The sequence below is a fragment of the Panthera pardus genome, unplaced genomic scaffold, assembly GCF_024362965.1.
Source record: "Panthera pardus isolate Hobbes unplaced genomic scaffold, ASM2436296v1 HiC_scaffold_24, whole genome shotgun sequence".
NCBI lineage: Eukaryota > Metazoa > Chordata > Mammalia > Carnivora > Felidae > Panthera > Panthera pardus.
Window position 1 is genome coordinate 111,655,012 of NW_026526810.1, and position 20,964 is coordinate 111,675,975.

At 45.2% G+C, this 20,964-nt stretch overlaps 1 protein-coding gene across 7 annotated transcripts in view; it reads right to left on the reverse strand.

Annotated features, from left to right (window-relative positions):
* Positions 1-4,416: 4,416 nt before the first annotated feature.
* AREL1 (apoptosis resistant E3 ubiquitin protein ligase 1) overlaps positions 4,417-20,964 on the reverse strand; it is a 48,268-nt gene continuing 31,720 nt past the window's right edge. For all 7 annotated transcript variants that reach the window (XM_019427160.2, XM_053889614.1, XM_019427162.2 and 4 more), the window contains 15 exons: positions 18,532-18,701; positions 18,112-18,292; positions 17,658-17,905; positions 15,847-15,924; positions 14,822-14,963; positions 14,569-14,690; positions 13,522-13,597; positions 12,916-13,025; positions 11,826-12,005; positions 11,531-11,656; positions 10,703-10,832; positions 10,557-10,615; positions 8,084-8,173; positions 7,506-7,681; positions 4,417-7,400 (listed from right to left, as the gene is read on the reverse strand). In XM_019427160.2, coding sequence (XP_019282705.2) covers positions 7,298-7,400; positions 7,506-7,681; positions 8,084-8,173; positions 10,557-10,615; positions 10,703-10,832; positions 11,531-11,656; positions 11,826-12,005; positions 12,916-13,025; positions 13,522-13,597; positions 14,569-14,690; positions 14,822-14,963; positions 15,847-15,924; positions 17,658-17,905; positions 18,112-18,292; positions 18,532-18,701 — 1,991 coding nt within the window. In that variant the 3' untranslated portion in view covers positions 4,417-7,297. The remainder of the gene's footprint in view (positions 7,401-7,505; positions 7,682-8,083; positions 8,174-10,556; positions 10,616-10,702; positions 10,833-11,530; positions 11,657-11,825; positions 12,006-12,915; positions 13,026-13,521; positions 13,598-14,568; positions 14,691-14,821; positions 14,964-15,846; positions 15,925-17,657; positions 17,906-18,111; positions 18,293-18,531; positions 18,702-20,964) is intronic.

Below are 20,964 nucleotides of genomic sequence, written 5' to 3' on the forward strand. Positions count from 1 at the left end.
TCTGTCTCGTGTGTCCCTAGCTCCCTGCACAATGCCTGATACACAGGAAAAGTCTGCTAGAATGCAAAGGAGGTACAAAGAACTAAAGGGAAAACGGAGGCCACAGAACCAATGAGGGAACAGAAACATCAGATTTGGGTGTCTGGTTTTTTGGTGGTGGTGGTGGCAGGGGAGGTACATTTGTTGGAAACGAAATGACCGCCTGGAGCAGGATTAGACCTAGAACTTATGAGATCTAGCACAAAATGATGACACACACATAACCTTCTTCTTACACAATAACACAACATTTTGTTTTCAACAGAACATAAAAGCCATCAAAGGCTCTCTAGCTGGCTTGCAAATACTCTGATATCCCTGACTCTGCTAATAGGCAAAGAGAGGAATGTCCTGGCAATTCCTTCGAGTGGGAGTTCTGAGGAGAGAGGGAACATTGTTGGTCTGCAGGAGGAGGATGGGAAGATTCCGAAAGTTTCCTTCATGTTCAAATTCATGACGCAGGTGAAGTGGGGACTGTAGAAATGGTGACCTCATCCCAGACAGGTACAGGACCCCTACCCGGGGAAGATGCTATGCTGATAATTCCAACAGAATCAGTCTTGTTTCAGACGTAGCTCTCCCTTTAACTGGCATTCTTGAAAACAGTCTGCTTCCTCAGTGAGATAACCACCAGGAATTTGGCCTTTACCAAACGGTGCTGTGTTTCATGTAAGGAAAGTTTTGAGACAAAAAGATTTATTTAAATGAGCCCTTTTCTGCAGACTTAGTTACCAGAGATAAACATCAGGGTATTGTGTAGCATGTCTGACCTCATTCTAATGATTTCATTTGCATGCGATCTATGGATTTTTTCTACCAAACTGGGGATATTAAGATTTCAGGATTTTTTTCCCTCAGTTATATCCTCAAGGGTTTCTTGTGTTCTTTATGCAGGTTCATTCAAGCTTGGAAGACACTTCCCTCAAGCCATTAGCTGGTATTCTTTGGAACTCTCTCCATGCAAAAGATTTTAAAGCCACTACCAATAGTTATATTTCTTAGAGGAAGGCCTTCTCCCTACTGTAAATCCCAAATCCTCAAGTGACTGACAGGTAAACATGAGCATAAAATGTTTATCTGTCACACAGTGTCACCAAGCAAATGTAAGGCAGAGTCACGGAGCCCTGGTGGCCCAGTACCTGGGCTGTTCCCTAGTCTAAACTAATCTGCCTGAGACAAACCGGCAAGAGTTTGAGCCTTGACATGAAACAGGCCCATGTTCAAATACAGCTCTGCCACTTAATCGCTAAGGAAGCTCAGCAGTTACTTATTCCTCTCAGAGTCTATCTGTGTCTTGTGTGGCATGGAGAGAACGAGACCAACCTCGCAGGGTCATTGTCGGTAATAAGATAATAATCGGTCGGTAATAAGATAATAGTTATTAAAGCGTTAGGGAGGAACTAAAAAAAAAAAAAAGGCCACTATTATCAGGACTCAGTAATCAGAGGAGCTACGGGAAGTCGAGGGTATTTGGTTACTTATCTCTAGATTGCCTATTCCACTATGCCACATGAAATAAGTTTGAAATTTATACCACCTTTGGCCTTTGCAGCGTCATATGAAGGAAGGAGAGGAGGTCTCTTCTGACCTGGGGGCCTTTTTCACAGCTTTTTGGGCTAGACATCCTGAATACCCATTCTCTCTGGCCTGCCTGAACATGGCAAGGAGGGAAAAGAGCCACCATCCCAATCCAGTCATCCACTCTAGCATCGTCTACCACCCCTAGACCCATATAGCCTCCTGCTATGGAAATTACCGGGGCCCAGAGCCATAGGCAATATGGTAGCACACATACCATAGATAGGAAAACCTTCCAAGAACTCGAAGTTATCAGCCAATTTTCTTATTTAGTTAATTGCATCACTTTGCAGGTCAGGAAACTAATACTCAAAGATTATCCTGCCCAAGGTTGAACCATGGAGTTAAAAATACCAACATTCAAACTCATCAATTCACAGCTCTCTATCCTCTGAGGGTCCCCTTCTGCCCACTTGATGCAAATAGGTCTAAGAACATCCTCTTTGACAAAAGGCCAAATGATGGATGCCTCTGCTGCAGGGGAGGCTACAAGCCCAGGGGCTCTGGAGTCAGAAACACAGGATACAGGTAGGTTCCCCTCATTAGGGTGGGCCACCTGGTCAAGGACACAATGATGTCTATAAAAGAAATTTATCGGGGCACCTGGGTGGCTCAGTCAGTTGAGCATACGACTTTGGCTCAGGTCATCTCACAGTTTGTGAGTTCGACTCCCACATCAGGCTCGCTGAAGTCAGTGCAGAGCTTGCTTCGGATCCTCTGTCCCCCTCTCTGTGCTCTTCCCCTGCTCACGCTCTTTCTCTCAAAATAAATAAAACATACAAAAAAAAAATTATCTCCTCACCCAGCTCCTTGATTAGTCCAAGACTCACTTCTTCCTAGAGTTCTCCCTAAGAGATGAAGTCCTAAGACCTTGCTCACTCAGAAAGTCGCCTGGTTTGCCAGCAGACCCTGGTCTAAGGCATTCATGGTCACCAAAGATGATAAAAGCTATGTTAGTCTGCTAATTGGGTAGCAACCGCACCCAAAGGCTTCATCCTGGATGAATTATCCATCGTTTCCCTGAAGGAAGGTCAAAGGGATCTAGAAGGGGAGCCCCACACTGTTCTTGTAAGGTGATGGATATCATGGTTCTGTGATGTGTTTGATCCCGGCTCCTAGATGTACCACCTCGTGTTGGAAGAAGCCGCTGTAGCTGGCTGGGCTGTACCCACAACCTGGACCGCTTTGCTAAAGTTACTTCTGATGGCGTATCAAAAACCTACAGCCATCATTCCTCTGACATCTGGCAAGTGACTGGGTCCGCCACATCTTCTTCCACCAGGAATCCGTGGACCATCCTGTAGAGACCACACCTGAGCCCAGGTCCCTGCTGTGGCTATCACAAAGTGTTCTTGTGTGAGCAGAATTAAAGTGGACTGAACCGGGTGGGGGCGGAACGGAAGTATTCACAGCAAGGCACAGCTAGCTCTAGGCGGCACCTCTGTATCACTCTATTGAACGTAAATCCAAATCATCACAATATATCCTGTGCGTTTCTAAATCCACCCTCTGTACTCCAAACCAAAAAAACTAAGCTCTCCGATAACTCTGGAATGGCATTCTGTTAGATGTTGCACAAAGGCAGTACTCTGAGTCAGAAATATTAGCCCGTTTCACAATTTTTGAGACAATTTAGCACTGAGTCATTTTCTTTATTCTTTTTAAATTTTTTAAAATGTTTATTTTTGAGAGATTGCAAGCAGGGGTGGGGCAGAGAGAGAGGGAGACACAGAATCTGAAGCAGGCTCCAGGCTCCGAGCTGTCAGCACAGAGCCCAACGTGGGGCTCGAACCCATGAGCCATGAGATCATGACCTGAGCCGAAGTCGGACACTTAACTGGCTGAGTCACCCAGGCGCCCTTCCTTTGTAATTATTAAATTGTGCCTGCCTGTTGACCTTTTCTTTGTATATATGTTACATCTCAAAAGAAAAAAAAAAGGAAATTTGTTTTTAAATAAAAGTATTACAGAATATCTGAAGGTGTTCGATTATGCTTGAGGGTCTAAGTGAAGCAGAAGTAGAGACAAGGAGCCTCTGGGTCAAGCCACCTGTCAGAGAATCTCTATTGTGGTTCTCAGAGAAATGTGGCTGGGCAGAGGTCAGAGGGCTCACTGCAGTGGCTCAGAGGTAACAGTGCATGACAGGCTAAAGTTAGTACTTACTGTGTTAATTCAAGAGCAATCCCGCCACCCTCTTGAGTCTTAAGAATAACTTCATGATAGGCTAAAATCAATCAATGATGACCGTTCCCAGGGACTCACTCAAAGCCATGAGAACAGCAAGTATAAAAGACGTAGGACTGGTAACCTAAAAACATGAAGTTAGAGGGGCAGAACTGTGTTTTTTTAAGGACATCTCATATCACTCAGAAGCTTGAGGAGGTGGGAGTAGAGTGACAGCACTCTAAGGGTGGCGTTCAAACTTAAGATTCCAATTCACTAGGTCTGGGAGATGGGGCAAAAATCAGTACTTTAAACACAATTCCAAACGGAATTTTGTTGATCTTCCAATTTTCCCAATTGGGAACCAATAAGTAATGACACCAAGATTACTTCCCCAATAAGGCCAGGGCCCTGAGGTCTGGTTTTCTGCCATGCTTACCTTTGGTTGGAAAAGAATTGGTACCACGTGCCCCTCCCCTCCAAACTTTTTGACAGGCAGTATTTTTGTCTGCCATGCCAGCCCACTTCGGGGAGGGTGGGGAGGGGGAGAGGAGGCGTGGAAATAAATGTGACTGTATACAAACCAGAAGGCTATACGCATCACTTAACAGTGGTTACCGCTGGATGGCAGGTGAATTATCTCTCTCGTGCTTTTTATTTCCAAATTTTCTATGCTGAGTTTCTTACACAGTAAAACGACAAATTCATGTTTAAAAGACTGATGAAAACAGACACCCTCTGCTCTTGCCAAACTGGTTTCTTGTTCAGGAGGTGGGCACAAGCACCTGTCAGGCACCAAGGCCCTGCCCGGCATCAGGGACGGCGGTCAGGGAAGGACGGAGGCGCGAGAAGAGCTGGGACAGGCCAGGGCTCTGTGCGCACGTTCTACCTGGCGCTGGGAGCTTCTGAAAGAATTACTGGGAAAATGCAAAAACATTTCCAAATCTTTCCTTTCCTTCCCCACCTCCAGTCTGAGCCCTGAGTCGCCACTTAAAGAAGAGTCACTCGCTACATAACCCTTTTTGGTATTTATTTCCTGTACAAAATATTTACAGTCTCACTACAGCTGCCTGGCCCCTTTGCCTGGCCTGACGGACCTGCAGCAGGGCTTGGTCTCTAGAAAACACGCTGATGCTCTCCCTGGTGTTCACTTGCTGCTTGACTTCCCTCAAAGACACTAAAAGGCCAGTCGTTCAGCCCGCCTCCCCCAAGTACCTGGGCCACAAGGGCATCAACAAAAGAACTGGCCAAAAGAAGAAACACGAAAGTAAAAATTGCCCGAGAAGTAACACATATTCCCCCTTCTCTCTGACATGTACCTTTTTCTCCCATATTGACTAGTACCAGAGCAAGATTAGAAAAAAGAGAAAAGGAAAAGGCCAAACAGAGCAAAGATACTTCTGAACAGACTTGGGAGAGGGAGTACCCTGAAGAGTAGAAAACCACAACAGTATCAAAGGGTTTTGTTACACAAAGACCCTGGGGCCGAGGCCCACCACAGGCACGCAAGCGGCCGCAGCCAGCCGCGGTGGCACCCAGGATGCTCTGAAAAGTGCTATGACTGGAGCTTAAAATGACAGATCTAGCCAAGAAAATCAAATCGAGCTCCAGCAGCAGTCTCTGGAGGGCCACGGAGGGGAGAATGCAGAGTCCAGAAGAGGATCAACTGCCAAGGACAGCAGAACCAGCCCACGTACCCCCAGCTGGAAGCCCCCCTCCAGGCCCGAGGGGCAACGTCGCCTTGTCCAGGGTGATGACGAAACTCGCCTGCATGTGTCCCATGGGAAGACACTGGGGCGAGCAGCAGCACCTTGTCCTGGTCCCTGAGGAGAGCAGTGACCGTGTGGCATGGAGGACCCTGTGGGTGTCGAGGCCCTGACGCTGGATCCCAGACCCCAAGAATGAGTGAGGTCGGCACCCATGCCAAGGACAAATGACGACTGCGAAAGAGTGAGGTCAGGCAGCAGCGGGAGCAGCTCGGGAGGGCTTGTTCCTTGTGATCCCTGGGAACGGGAGGGCTCAGACATGCTTCCGTGAGGCCAGGGCATTGCCATAAGTCCTGCCTCATCTCTGGCCTCTGTACTTGCTGGTTTTGGCAGTAAGGATGGCTTGTAATATTCTCAGAGTTGAATGCCCCGTTGAGAAGGGTAGCTTGCAGCAAAGCCTTCTTAAACACAGAAATTTGGAGAGTTGATGAGAGTTTGAGTCTTGAAGATGTGTGTATTCAAACTGTAATGAGAAAGGATGGTGTGATCTTCCAAGAGACAGCTGCAGGTTCTCTTCAGTCATCGTGTAACCGAACCTACTAGATCGTCCTCCCTCCACTGGGACTCCTGCTGGCAACTGACAGAGTGAAGTCACTGAGCAGCTGGCTGTTTGTTGTTTGACACAGCTCTTCTATGTATGTTCCTTGTGCCCTGACCCCAAGGACCTGTGATTGAGCCACAGGTCCCTTTTCCCTTGCCTCAGTGCTGCCAGAGAAAACCAAGCAAAGAGAGAACCAGGCATCATTAGCATGCTATTCTTACTGTCTCAATCCCTTGCTACAAAATTTTCTTCCGTAGAAAGCTAAAGAATCCCAAGCTCTTAGCCGACTGAATAAGTTGAAGGTAAGTGGCCAGGCCCAGCCACACCTCAGTGTAAAGAACAAACTCAGGGACAAACGTCAGTAGTCTTCAAGCCAGCCATGTGCCTAGACGTGTCCCAGGCCCTAAGGGAAAATCATATTCGGCACTGGAAGCTATAGCCCAGCTATCTTTCACATTCTTGGGTCTGTTTTTCTCACTGGCTCAAACTCAAAAAAAAGCGTAGAGAGTTCTTTATGGATTAATGATCGTTTCCAGAAATGCCTTCAGGGAAAAAGCTCCTTTTCCAGTTCTGACACCACACAAAAAAAATCCTTTTGTGCTATCAGTCCCCATTAGAGGTAGTCCAGTACCATGGCCTGAGCCTGCCATTGTGCAGAGGGACAAAAATGAAGACTGCTCATGTGGCTCATGTGGGCCCCTTCCTCGAGGTGCTTCTCCCGGCTCCTGGTGAGAAGAGGCAATCACCATGCCCACAAGAGGGACTCACATCACCTCAGGTCAAGTAGTGAGGGCTGCAGAGGGGATCTCTCAGGGACACCAGCAGAGGAGGCTGAGCAAGGCGGAGGCCAGCCTTCTAAGAAAGCTGAGCCCTTTGTGTAATCTTCCTCAGCTACTGAAGCAGCTCCTGCCACTGAGATCTTCTAAGAACCAAATGAAGTTACGGCAGCACGGTCCTCCTCTCGTGACTGAGTGAGCAGCTCACATGACACACCGTGCCCAAGTGGCCTGTGGGAGAGATGTGTAGGGAGCAGCAAGGGAAGGATCCAGCTCACAGATGACCAAATACTCCAGCTACTGGGGAGCATGCAGCAGCTTCTGGCCGATGGTTCCGTGTATGTTACGTGGATGTCTGGGTCAGTGTTATCACGCTGTTACGTGCACCCAGGTGCTCCGGAAAGCACAGGGCCAGGTGGATGGCAGGAGGGCGGTCAGAGCATGCCAAAGCCCTCGCAGCCCTCACTGATGGCCAGCTGCAGCATCCTGTGCACCTCTTCGTACGAGTCATACGTGGGGAGGCACAGCTGGTTAAAACTGGAAGGGCAAGGGGAGAAGGGATTAACTCACACTGCCAGAAGCACTGGCAGGGGCTGGGACGACCCTCCCCCGTGAGCGTGCACTGGACGGTCTGGTACCCACCACGTGTGTGCAGTCGGGAGCGTGCTGTGGGTCGGAGCAGCAATAATCTGGAATGAGGGACAGAGGGCAGCGAAACCTCCGGGTGGTAGCTGAGAGGAGCCTGTTGTGAACTGTAGCAGCCGAGCCAACTCCTCCTGGGTCAGACTGGAAACCACAGTCCAGAACCATCTCATGACCTGCCAGAGAGAGAGAGCACAAGGTGGGGTCACACACAAGGGTGCAGCCTAGGATCTGACCCCTGGGGAGAGAACAGGATACTCTGAAGTGGGCGACAAGGGTAGCAATGGTTACAGTCGACAACCTCTTTAGGAATTTCTGTTGTCACACAGTCAGCAGGGTGGTCGTTGATTGCCTGGTTCTATTCCTTTGCATTTCTCACGCACAACTCCTGTGGCAGGCAGCACAACAGCCCGAGGGACCAGGGCTCCCTTCTGCCTGGACAACCACCTGTCTCTCCCTCATGTGTCATTTTTTCCCAGTCGATACGTCTGCCTCTCTGACTCCTGGATACTTCTCTTCTGAAAGCTTTTCCTTGTAACAGGGCACAAATCCAATGAAAGGAAGTTTGGCCCACTTACCTTTTCTCTGAAATGCCATGAGCCGCCAACGACCACTGCGTGGGCTTTGAAGTCAGACACACTGATGTCCCCAGTCCCACACATCAGCAGCTGGAGAAGATAGTCAGGTGTTACCAGGACAGTCAGGGGACAAAGACGCAACATAAGGTCAAAATTGCCTGTGTTAACATGCAAAATATGGAATAAAGAAAACACCAGGAAAAAGACCATAAGGTGAGATCATAATGCCAGAACTCTGCTTTAGGAAGATTAATTATAACAGGCCAATGGTTCCTAACCAGCGTGGTAAAAATCACACAGCTTTTTAAAAAAATATGTAGATGCCCAAAGCCTTACCCCAGACCTACGGAATCAAAATCTCCAGGAATGGGTTAGGAACTTGTGTATTTTGAAAAAGTTTCCTGTTACTGATGTGCACCCCTAATTAAGAACTACTGGGTGATCAGTCGATTCAACATCTGACTCTTGATTTTGGCTCAGGTCATGATCCCAAGGCCGTGGGATCGAGCCCTGTGTCAGGCTCGGCACTGGGTTCGTAGTCTGCTTAAGATTCTCTCTCTCCCTCTGCCCTACTCACACAAGCTCTCTCTCTCTAAAAAAATAAAATAAAAAGGCATACAGAATAAGAACTGCTTTCTTGTTTAAAAAAAAACAAACAAACTACTGCTGTAGACTATTCTGAATTGAAACAAAGGACAAAAAAAGAACCAAGTATTTACTGAGTCTGCTTTGGAGAGAGCCTAGGAACACCAGGAAGAAAAGGCAGGCCCGTTCCCTCTGATGAAAAGTCCCAGCTCCTATGAATATTTCAGATGGCCTTTTCTGTTTCCCTTCTTTTGTGGATTGGGATCCATCCTTCTTTTGTGGACTGAACTTTTACTACCTTCCCTTTAGCCCGGCCTCTACTTGATCAGATAAATTAAAAAGTATACCAAAAAAATGAGAACATTAATGACTTCAGAGGCCTAAACATCTTGTTGATATCCTAATTTGGTTCAGGCACCAGCATGTGACTTAGCAGACTGTGAGTACTTACTCAATAGTTATAAAAAATGATACATCTTGGGGCGCCTGGGTGGCTCAGTCCGTTAAGCGTCCAACTTCGGCCCAGGTCATGATCTCGTGGTTCATCAGTCCGAGCCGCACGTCAGCCTGTATGCTGACAGCTCAGAGCCTGGAGCCTGCTTTGGATTCTGTATCTCCCTCTCTCTCTGCCCCTCCCCAGTCTGCACTGTCTCTCTCTGTCTCTGTCTCAAAAATCAATAAATGTTTAAAAAAAAAAAAAAAGATACATCCTAATCAAGAGACCAGAAATGCCCAAATTAAACCTGAGGAGCCTTGCCTCCTTCAAGAAGAACCTGCTAAGCTAATGAGTGCGAGTAGAGTGCGGAGTAACTGGAAGAGACTGTGTCCTTCCTTCCTACTCACTTTTAAACGTTGTTACAAATGCCATGCTTCATGGTAAAACAAAATAACACCAGTAGCTAGCTATTCCTCAGCCCCCACAATAAACAGCACTAGATGATAATCTACGGGAAACTTTAGGCTGAGAGATGGAGCGTTCATTTTGTTTGAATTTCATGTATGAAGGTACAAATGTGATGAAAATTGCACCCGGCTTTAATTCTTGTTCTTGAAGCCAATTCAGTTAATAAGAATAAACACTCTATAAGACCACGTGAAACTACTTTTTTGTTTTCTCATTTTTGAAGAATTTCCTCCTTACAGGCAACAGTTTGCAAAAACACACTCTTCATAAAAGCTGTGTGAAGTGGGAACTGATAAGTTGCCTTGTATGTATCATCTGTGAGCAACAAATAAGTAACCAACTGATTTTATTTTTTGCCCACAAGTTCTATTTTGATAATTACAGAATGGCATTCACCATCTTATAGCATTTTTCGGTTGTTACAAGATCTGAATAAGAATATATTAACTATGTAGCGTTGTGACCCCAAGCTTTGAAATATGTCACATCTTTTGGTTTGTCTCCTTCCCTGGGACATAGCTCCATGATGGCAGGGGCTTTGTCTTATTCACTGCTAGTTCTCTAATGCTTCAAATGTCCAAAGGACGTTTGTGTAAGTGTCTCATACAGGAGACAATAAATAGTCTCTGAACAAAATATTCTATTATTCCCTAAAATCAACTTTAAATGTCATGGGATTTACAAGGACTGCACACAATACCAATGTTCTTTACTATTCAACCAGTTATCAATAATATTTGATGAATAAATGACTATTAATTATTACTCTTCAAGGGTAATCAGCTACAGTTTCTACTTTTCACATTCTAATGTTCTGAAAGCTGGAGAAAGGGTAAATGCATGGGAGGGTCACAAAAGGGAAACCAACTCTAGAACGAAGGACCTCCCCACCTCATCTCATAAGAGAAGACACAACAAGCTGGTTCCTGCGTGCACACTCAAATACCCAGTCAAGAATGGGGGTCTGCAATTGCAAGCACTTACTTCAAGCTCATTTTCATCAAAAATGGCCAAAAGGTTCTCAGGGACCAACTCATTCAGACCTGAAACAAAGTAGCCAAGTTAAAGCCAGACCCACGTTGTGGATACAGGGATTTTTATCTCAAGGCCAAGAACAGACAGGCTCTCACCTTTTAAGAAGTGTTCCACCTCCTCTTTCACTTGACTGGCCAGTCGGTATTGGGCCAGTAGATTTAAATAGAAGATTTTATTCGCATTAGTGACTGGGGTTTGAGCTCCACCTGTCATGAGCTCTACCACCTGAAAGAAGAGGCAAAAGAGACGGGGGAGGCTGTGGCTGGGAGTTGACGACACTCAGCCGCTGTGTCCCATAAACACAGCATTAACGAACTCCATCACAGCAACGGGCGTCTGCTGCACCCTCAACCTCACAACACACCTGGTTTCATATACTTACTAAGCTTCAGCGGTCCTACCACAGCACATTCTACTAGCTACTAGGGTATCGGAGTGAGTCTTCTCTGACCTGGTCAACTAGTGGGGACGGAACAGGAAGATATTACGGTTCCTTGTCAGCAAGAGCCTCACGTCTCTATGATCCCAAATTAAGCCCCTACTGACCTTTGGGACACTGCCGTCCCCCCAAAGCTACTTATGCAGTGACACTTCATTATCACTAAGTTCTTTTTCTACTGGAAAGGAGGAGTGGGTAGGATATATGCGTACATGTGTCTTTCGCTCCATTAAATGGGCCAAGATCATCAACCTTGGGATGCAATGTCCTGATATGGTTGCCACTAGCCTCACGTGCTTACATTAATGACAATGAAATAAAGTGAAAAATTCAGTTATTTGGTGGATAACAAGCCACATGCTGGGTGTCCAAAAGACAGCCCAGATAAAGAACATTTCCATTATTGCGGAAAGCTCCATTTGACAGCCCTGCTGTAGAGCAGGCTGGGAACCATGGGACCCAAGGCTTTGGTTCTCTTTCTCACCTTATCCAATTGACCTGATTTATTATATTTCTCTTCTGCAAAGACCAGCTCCATCTCACTCATGTCATTGTTGAGGATGAAGCAAACTTTAGATTTGTAGAATTCTGGGTCATCTGTTTCAAAGTACTGAGAAGACAGAAAGACAACAGAACATGACTACTCGTACCCAGAAAGGCAATTTGTAACTGCTTGGAACCACTTACCCCTCCCCCCTTAAGAACAATGAGCGCAGAGTGGAGGAATTCCAGAATTAATGGCCAGGAGCCTTGGTAAAAACACATACCTAAGACATTACCTTATAATGCATACGTAGGCCTATGATCTGGGCCAAAAAAGAGCGGGTGAATCGAGCTCGGACCAATTGCTTGTAGGCTCCTCCTAGAGAGGACTCATAGAGACACTTGCCCACCAACCGCCCTGCAAACTCATACACCTTCAAGCGCAGATGAGCAGGGCGATTAGGATTGGGATGTACCTGTGAAAGAAAGAGATTAAAAGGCTCTGGGGCACTTGAGTGGCTCAGTTAGTTAAGCTTCTGACCCTGACTCGGGTCATGATCTCACAGTTCACGAGTTCTGGCCCCACATCAGGCTCGCTGCTGCTGTCCACCCAGAGCCACTTCAGATCCTCTGTCCCCCACCCCCACCCTCTGCCCCTCCTGAGTTTATGCGCTTGCTCTCTCTCTTTCCCTCCCTCTCAAAAATAAATATTAAAAAAATAAATAAACAAAGGCTCTGGGCCATTTTTCTTCAAGCCTGGTTCTGGAAAGACCCTCCCCAACAACTCCATCCCAAGGAAGCAAGAATTTCAGTATTAGAATCAAAGAGTTGTCTAAATGCCATTAGTTGTTTGGTAACTAACATGAGTAATTTAGACTGACTGGAAGATAGAGGGCAAAGATAGACTTATAGTAAATAGAAGAATCTTACGTTAAGTCTGTGGTCCCTGGCTGAGTATGGAAGTTAACCAATGGATGATGGGAGGTCTTTTCCCTAAACCCGAAATTCTTTCAAACGAAGTCTACTTCTCTACTGTTTATACCTCTGCCTAGTCAAAGATCTAGTTCAAAAGTCAATGGCCTTAGGTATGTTTTGAGAAAAGTGGCTTAATCATTGTAATAGTAATTAGTAGAACGGCCATTGCACTAAAATACTTCTTAGTCAAATACTCATCGTCTGCATTTTCTCTTATTTTGCACTTGAAATAATAAAGGCAAAGAGGAGGGAGGCAATCTAATTGGTTCATACTGTAAGTATCGAGATTAAGAACAAGACACAGGTTGTCAGATTTCCAGGACAGTTGCATGATCTCAAACCCTCGTTGGAGTTACATATTGTGATGCAATCGACATTTGCCACCCGCCCACAGGGAAGTCGCAAACTCACTAATGCTTGGTTGTTGTCACTGAATCGGGTGAAGAGCTGATTGGTGGTATCAAATAATGCTTTGCAGATTAGCTCGAACCATTCCCGGCGAGGCCCTCCCCAGTCCAGAGCTGAAAGGTATAATAAAAATAAAAAGGGACTCTGGCCTACCACCTCTTGTTACTTGTGTTCCTTTATTCATCATTCAACACTCTCCACCTTCCTTCCATTCCACTACGTAAGCGTTTCCCCATTCCAACCCACATAAACTGCGGGCTTTTTTTTTTTTTTGGAAACCCCATCCCTTTCTGTAGGATTAAAGGACTCAAGATATTTTGTTCACTGAGTAATGCCCCCTAGTATGGAAACACGGGAGATCAGAGATCCCAGGAAAATGAATATGAGGGGCACGTGGGTGGCTCGGTCGGTTAAGTGTCCAACTCTTGATCTGGGTCATGATCGCACCGCTCATGGGATGGAGCCCCGCATGGGGCTCTACTTGGGATTCTCTACTCCCTTCTCTCTGCCACCCCCCATCTCTCCCTCTCCCTCTCTCTCTCTCTCTCTCTCTCTCTCTCAAAATAAATAAACTTAAAAAGGAAAAGAATACGAAATTTTAAAACTGACCTTCTTCGTCTTGGAAAACCACTTCAAAGTTCTTGCTCCAATCTGAGATGGAGAAATTCCGAGTAGCTTTCAGAGACTGAAAAGCAGTGAAGGGAAGGAAACTGTCAGAAGACTGGCTGGCATCTCTTGGGTGTTCAACACAAAAACACAAGAACAATGCCATTGTCCCTGTAACCATTAGTACTTGGAGGAGAGACAGTACTCAGATGTAAGCTTTAACCATGCCATCTTACTATTTAAAATGCACAGATCTCCGGAAGAAACTTAAGATTTTAAAAAACAACCTAATTCATCTTTATACCATTGCTTTGTTGGGAGGTTTTGAAGCTTTTTTTTTTTTAATGCTCATTTTATTAATTAGAAAACTCTTACATGGAGAAATAAAAAGGACTCAAATTAGTAAGCTGTCAGCAAGAGAACCAAGGAGTCCTGGTTTTCAAGTACAGTGTTCACTAGAAATCTTTATCCACAGGCTATGTTCAGACAGGGAGCCATGCCACACAGGGAATGTGGCTGAGAAAAGGGGTTTCCAGTCACACCTGCCAGAGCCAAACATCACAAACACTTTCTGGACAGGGACCAAACCTTCTCATTCTTGAGGAATGCAAGAATTATGCCAGTGTCTGTGCAGTGGAGACAGACACACATCAGGTGCTCCTTTTCCATCAGACCAGAGTGACAACAAAAGTCATTTCCTTTTAATCCAACAAGAGCTCTTCTATTCCAGGGATTCAAGAATAAGAACTTTCTTCTGTCAACCACTACTTCTACCTTCCCCCCACACAAGTTCCAGGAGATGGTTCAGGAACAAGTTCGGTACAGATTATAAAGCCGACGTGTCAACAAGTCTCTCCCCTGAATAACAGGTCTTGAACAAATCTACTCCAAACTCAGTACATAATCAAACAAAGAGAAGAGCAGTTTTTAACAGAGATGTTTAAAGAGAAGGGAAATTGGGGTTTCAACCTGCAGAACACAACCAAACACCAAAGAGGTTTCTAGTTGCAAAATCCTGACAACTGACAACGGAAATGAAACTTTACGCACCGATTCCAACAACGTGTGTCTGCTGACCTTCAGGGTGACTTTGGAATGTGGTCTTTTCATATGCACCTGCCGAAGCTCTCGCTGGAAAAAGTTCACCTTGTCCTGAAAGGTCTCGGAGCCTCCTGAGGAGCAAGAAGATCCATCATGATCACAGCCTCATCTCAAGACACCCGTGCAGTCCACACCACACCTTCAGACGCCCAGCGTGGCTGGGGTCACTGCCTTCCCTGTCAGAATCCCTGTCCAATCTTACCTATATTCTTATGGAGAGAGCGGATGAAAGTGGCTGCTAGAATGTTCCTCTCCTTACAGCTGAGCTCCACGGGCGGCTGAATGCCATCATCTACCACCAGTGTCAGGAGCTTATGAACGGGGTCGGGGCCGAGGTATGAAAACTAACAAAGGACAAAAGAAAAGGTTTAGTATAAAACCCTCAAATCCAGCAAAAACTTTCCCTATCCCTAACCTTCAGTACCAACCAACAAATAAGTTAAGCCTGTTTTCTCGAAGTGAGTACCTACTAGGAGCGTATCACTGTGTTTTTCATCTCCGTGCTCTACAATCCAATCTTATGTTAAATTAATGGAGTCACAGAGACTGCCTTTAGTGAGGATCGCAGGTTAACAATACAGACCTCCTAACATAAAATATAAGAAGGGTGTACTCTTGAAACCAATATTGCACTGTATGTTAACTAACGAGAATTTAAACAAATAAAAAAAACTATCAAGGTTATTATAGGTAAATGTGTGTGTGTGTGTCTGTGTGTGTATGTGTGTACATATACATATAGAAACACACATACACTGTTGAAGGCAGGAAGGATATACAAATACCTGATGAGGTTGGGCAAACTGGCTGGAGGAAAGCAATTTGCCTTTAGATTCCAAAAGTTTGGAAAGTTAAAACAAATGTTTTTAATAAACGAGAATGCTGATTCTAAAAGAGTTAGCTTTAGCATGTTGGAAAACCAAGCTTGGGCCAGAACTGCCAACACCTTCTCCATTAACTTAGTCTCGGGGCAAAAGAGAACTGCTGAAGAATTCTGATTTGCTACCAATTCTTGTTTCTTTAGGCATGTGTCTTTCTAGAACTTCTGTATCCTTCATGCCATGTCGTGAGGACAAAAGACGACCCTTTCTTTATTCGGCAATGAATTCCGTGTGCACAGTAAGAACTTCCAGAAACACCAAAAGCCCTTCTAGGAATAAACGAAAGGCTGAAACATTCCAGAATTGAAGCCTGCTCAGCATAAACCAAATGTAAGGTTCAACTTACTTTTGTTCCTGGGCATACTCGGAAGGTATAAAGGCGCCAGGGAATGATTTTCAGGTAGAACTCCTTCACTGAGAATTGCTGGAGGGACAACATACAGAAAAGGAAGTGAGTGATAAATAAAAAGGGTCTATCTGGGTACTGTAATTAAAAAACCAGAGTCCCTACCTCCATTCCTCATAACCCTTTCCCTCTAGGGACAAAGAGGATACTTTTTTAGTACTAAAATAAAATAAATAACATCAATTCTATCTTAAAACAGGCAAATTGAAAATATTACTCTGACAATGCAATTTCACACAGAGACATTTCATAATCTTCCTATTCAAGTCTTACTACCAGTTCTAAATGTCTGAGATCAGATTTTCACTTTATGAGTAAACATTTTACCTAGAAACAATCAAAATCTCCTTCTGTTCAGCTGAGTGCTGCTCAGACTTCCTCAATGGACAGGAGATACCTGTGGCCCCTACCCACTGCTTTATCTCTATTAGAATGGTAACCAGGGGGGCCCCTGAGTGGCTCAGTTGATTAAGCATCCGACTTCGGCTCAGGTCATGATCTCACAGTTCGTGAGTTTGAGCCCCGCGTCTGGCTCTGGGCTGACAGCTCAGAGCCCAGAGCCTGCTTCAGATTCTGTGTCTCCCTCTGTCTGCTCTGCCCCTCTGCTGCTTGCACTCTGTCTCTCGCATTGTCTCAAAAATAAATAAACATTAAAAAAAAAAAATTAAAAAAAAAAAAGAATGGTACCCAGGATTTGCCACGGGAGGCCAGGTGGGGGATGGGAGGGTAAAGGTGGTCGTGTGGTTGCAAACAAAAAAGCGCATAAAAATAGGTGAGAATAAAGAAGGGTCTCTTTATACCATTATAAAAAAGAAAAAGACAAAACCAATCACTTTTAATCTAAAAAAAACCTGTTATCTAAATGTACAGATCTGGCTTTTTCTTGATTTAAAACAAACTCTTCATTAAGAAAATTTCAAACACATGCTAAAGAAGAGAAAATGGTATGATGAACCCATCATCAGCTTTAACAATTACCACCTCGTGGTCAAACTAGCTTCATCTGTACCTCACCTTGGCCCTCATTCCCACTCCCCTAGTTCAAAGCAGGACAAGCTTTTAATGACACTTAGCAAAGTCTGAAGTAGAACGGAATTGGGACTCAGTTTTGGTTATGAGATTAAAGGGATAGAATGGGATGTTTCAAAAGCTCAGTTTTCCGAGGTATGAATGAATAAGCAAAATACAAATACTCAAAAGAAAATCCTAACACAAAGTGCCTCTTAGCTCAGGGGCCTTGGGAAGTTCACCTCCCTGCCTCTGCCAAGATTTCTGTGTTCCAATCTTGTAGCCTGAGAGAGACATGCATTTATTGTGGTTTCATGAATCCAAGAATGAAAGATCAAATTGTTTCAAAAGAGCAGAAGGGGCCAACAGTAATTTTTATACTAGTGAAAAATGTTTAATGGTCAAAAGTAGCTTTCTTTAAAACTCTAAGAGCCATTCCTTGAAACACCTTCCCAGAAGCAATCAAAGGACAGAACACCTCAGGTGCTCTAAAGCACCAAGGTACACAGACCTTCTAGACAGAGTCTTAATCCAGTCCAGTCCAAACATGTGCAGCAAAATGGGAGGGGGGGGGGCGCAATCTTCTGCTCAAGCTTAAGTAGCCTCTCTTGGTATCCCAGAAAACCTACAAGTCAAAGATCTTGCCCTGACTCTCACACTAATGCTTTGTGGTTTTATTACCGATCGCCAAATATATGCAGGTTTAGGCAAGGGGATTTTGGGACAAGAGCGAGCGGTCCAACCTTTGGGGACACGTAGCAGTACACCTTCTTCGGTTTCTTCAGCTTCTCAGGGGTCTGGCACTCAGAGGGTGAGTCTTCATCTTCCTCCTCCATGGCTGTGGAAGGCCGGCGCTGGGAGGAGCTCGTGTGCATGGGGGGAAGGTGCCAAGGTGTGCTGGTACAGTTGGTGGCATTATAAAGATAAGCCTCAAAGTAAATGCTCACTCCCGAGGTGGACACGTTGCGTTCGACAATATTCTTCTCATTCTCTGAAGCAGTAACAAGGAACAAGGTTGTAAAGTAGGAGACGTGGGAGAAAAGGAAAGACCTGTCACTAGACCTTTAGTCCAGAGGACTCTAAGCCAAGTGTGGCTCAGATGGCAAATGTTTGTGAGGTTGGTCAGAAGAACGCAGACAACACAAAGAACAAGTGGCCTGGGACCAGGGCTAAATCAGAGCTTTTCTTTCAACTCACCACTTAGGACAATGATGTCAAATTCACCATTATTGATTGGCTGATTTTGGTATGAAATGCAGGCATGGAAGCAGCCACGAGAATGCAGGGTGAGTCGCAAGAACACCTGGCAGGTCTGCCTGTTGGAGGTCACAGACTTCTCAAACGAGACACCAGAGCTCTCTTCTTCTTGAGGACCGAGCTACAAGAGGAAAACCGAGCACCAGTGAACATAGAAAATTTGCCCTAGTGCATGGCAGTTTACTCTTTACAAAGAACTTTCCTATTACAAGTTAATCTAAGCCTCATAATTACTAATGGGATTGGGCACTGTCAGATGAAGGAAGGACAGTACAGAAGTCAAAGTGGAGATGAGAGGAAGTGAATCAGTAAGGGTGAGAATGACAGAAAAGGAGCACACAGAGAAGGGAAGCTGCTTACCTCATGAATGGACAAACTGTAATTGTGCTCATCTCTCAAGGACGCGGAATTGTTGGTAGGGTTGTCGTACTCATCTCGGGGCACTATTTGAAGGGTGTGTGGCTGTCCACAGGTCAATACAAGAGTAGAAAAATGGCACACTATTTTGGTCTTGGAAGGAACCACCATTCCTGAAACAGACAATGGAATCTAATCCTTAGCGGGCAGCTTATCAGAGCACAAAGATCTCTTCAATCAGTGAGTCCCAGAGAGCTGGGTCCTGCCCAATTCTTAGGGATAAACACCACCATGAAGAGGATGAGAAAAAGAAAGAAAAAGATTAAGTCAAATGAACCGGGGAACTCATTTTCACAAATTTCTAACCACTGCTGCACTACTAACCATTGCTGCACTAAACAAAAGGAGAAAAGGACTCACAGGAAACAGAACTGAAAGCTACATTGTGTCTACAGTCTCACTGGGAACCTACAAGTGAGGCAGGCCTCAGAAATTGGCGCTAAACAACCGCAAAACAAAGAAACAAAAAAACTCAGAAATGCTTAGGTGGAAATCTAAGAACACATGTACATGTAGTATGTTGAAAACTAAAAAATGCTAGTGAAAGAAATGAAAAGGTCCACATAAAGTCAGAGGTCACCAAGTTCGTGAACTAGAAAACTCAACATAGTAAAAATGTCAATCCTCTCCAAATGATATTCATGTTTAATATCATTCCTATCAAAATCTCACCAAGAGTTTTGGTAGATATGGCAAATATTGTTCTAAAATTTATATGGAGAGGAGTTAAGATGGCGGAGAAGTAGGGGGACTGGGATTTCCCTCATCCCTCAAACACAGCTGTTTTGAGGTCAGAACACTTGGAACACCCAGGAATACAGGCTGCAGAGTCATAGAAAAATCTCCGCAAGTGGACAGAGCAGCTTGACGGGACAGAGGTTTGTGTATGAGAATTGGGAGAGATAAAATGGGCAGTGCAGGAATGGAGGGGAGGCAACCCCTTCTGTGGAGAGACAAAAGGGAGAGAAAGGCTACGGAAGTATGATATTGTGTTTGGACAAGAGAAAACCCTCTCCAGACCACGGACTGGGGGACGAGAAATACAGAGAGTGCCAGTGTCTACTTTGCAAACAGCCATAGGAGCTGAAGATCAGGGTTTTCAAGGGTGTGTGACTTTCTCTGTACCGGAGCCGCTGCCCAGTGCACATGCCTGGCGGGGAAGGGAGTCAGCCCCTGGGCGCAGTAGTGATCTCAGGGGCACATTGGGAGAGGACAGTCCCCTCCCTCGAGTACCACGGTTCGAGGATTTATTGCCCCCACAAAGGATAAAAGATCTTGCAGGAACTGGCCAGCCAGAGGCCCTTTGTCAGATGGGTGGAGTGGCGTTACCCTAGAACCAGGTCTGTGTGGTGCGGATCCTTTAAGATTTTTGAATCTAAGGGTTTTGAATACTAGCCTAACGCCTGGGAGGCCCAGGACAAGCCCTGGTCCAGGGAGGAGGGACTGGGGCGTCTCCATTTTTCTCCCCATCACCAAAACAGTGGGGCTTCAGGGAACAGGACAGCGGCCCCCAGTGGAGGCGATGCACTGACCAAACCCTGCCCCTCCGTACCTGGTAACTGCTTATCTACTGGAGCGGGACTGACACTGACCAAACCAGAGTGACACTGACAGAGCCAGACGGCCTCTCCTGCAGACCAGCATAGCCACCGGTCCCAGGCCCCAAAAGACAACTGTCCTGCAGTTTTGTATGTTAGTCTGTTGGGTTTTCTTTTCTTTCCTTCTTTTTCTTTCTATCCTCTTTTTCCCCCCCCTTTGGAATCAGGCTCATAGTTTCTGATTTGATTTTTGGTCAATTCCTACTTATATAATATATATAAATACATAATATATATATTATGTCTATATATTACATACAGACGCATATAAAATATAATATACATATGTACATATATGTCTTTTCCTTTCTTTCTCTGCTTTGGTTGTTTGTTTAATCAGGCATTTTCACTCTATTCTTTTTACACACTTTCTGTATCTCTTTCTTTATTTTCTTCTCTCTCTCTGGATCAAGCCGTATAGTTTCTTTGATTCTCTGCCTGGTCTTTTTTTTTTTTTTTTTGGCCCCTTTCGTTGTTCTCTTTGTTTGGGATAAAGTTCCCCCACCTTTCCTTTTTTCCAGGGTTGCTTCAACGAACATGCCAAAGCACACCTGGTGGAAGGTCCAAACAATCCACCACTATGAGCAGTGGGGATAGAGCAGCCAAATACACAACAACAGAGTGCACACAACACACTCCGGAAACAGTTCCTGAAGTGCTAGACCCTGGACAGCGTATGACCCGTTTTTAATACTGCACTCACAGATATGGGACACATAACAAGCTATTAAAACACGTACATGACAGGGGTGCCTGGGTGGCTCAGTAAGTTAAGCAT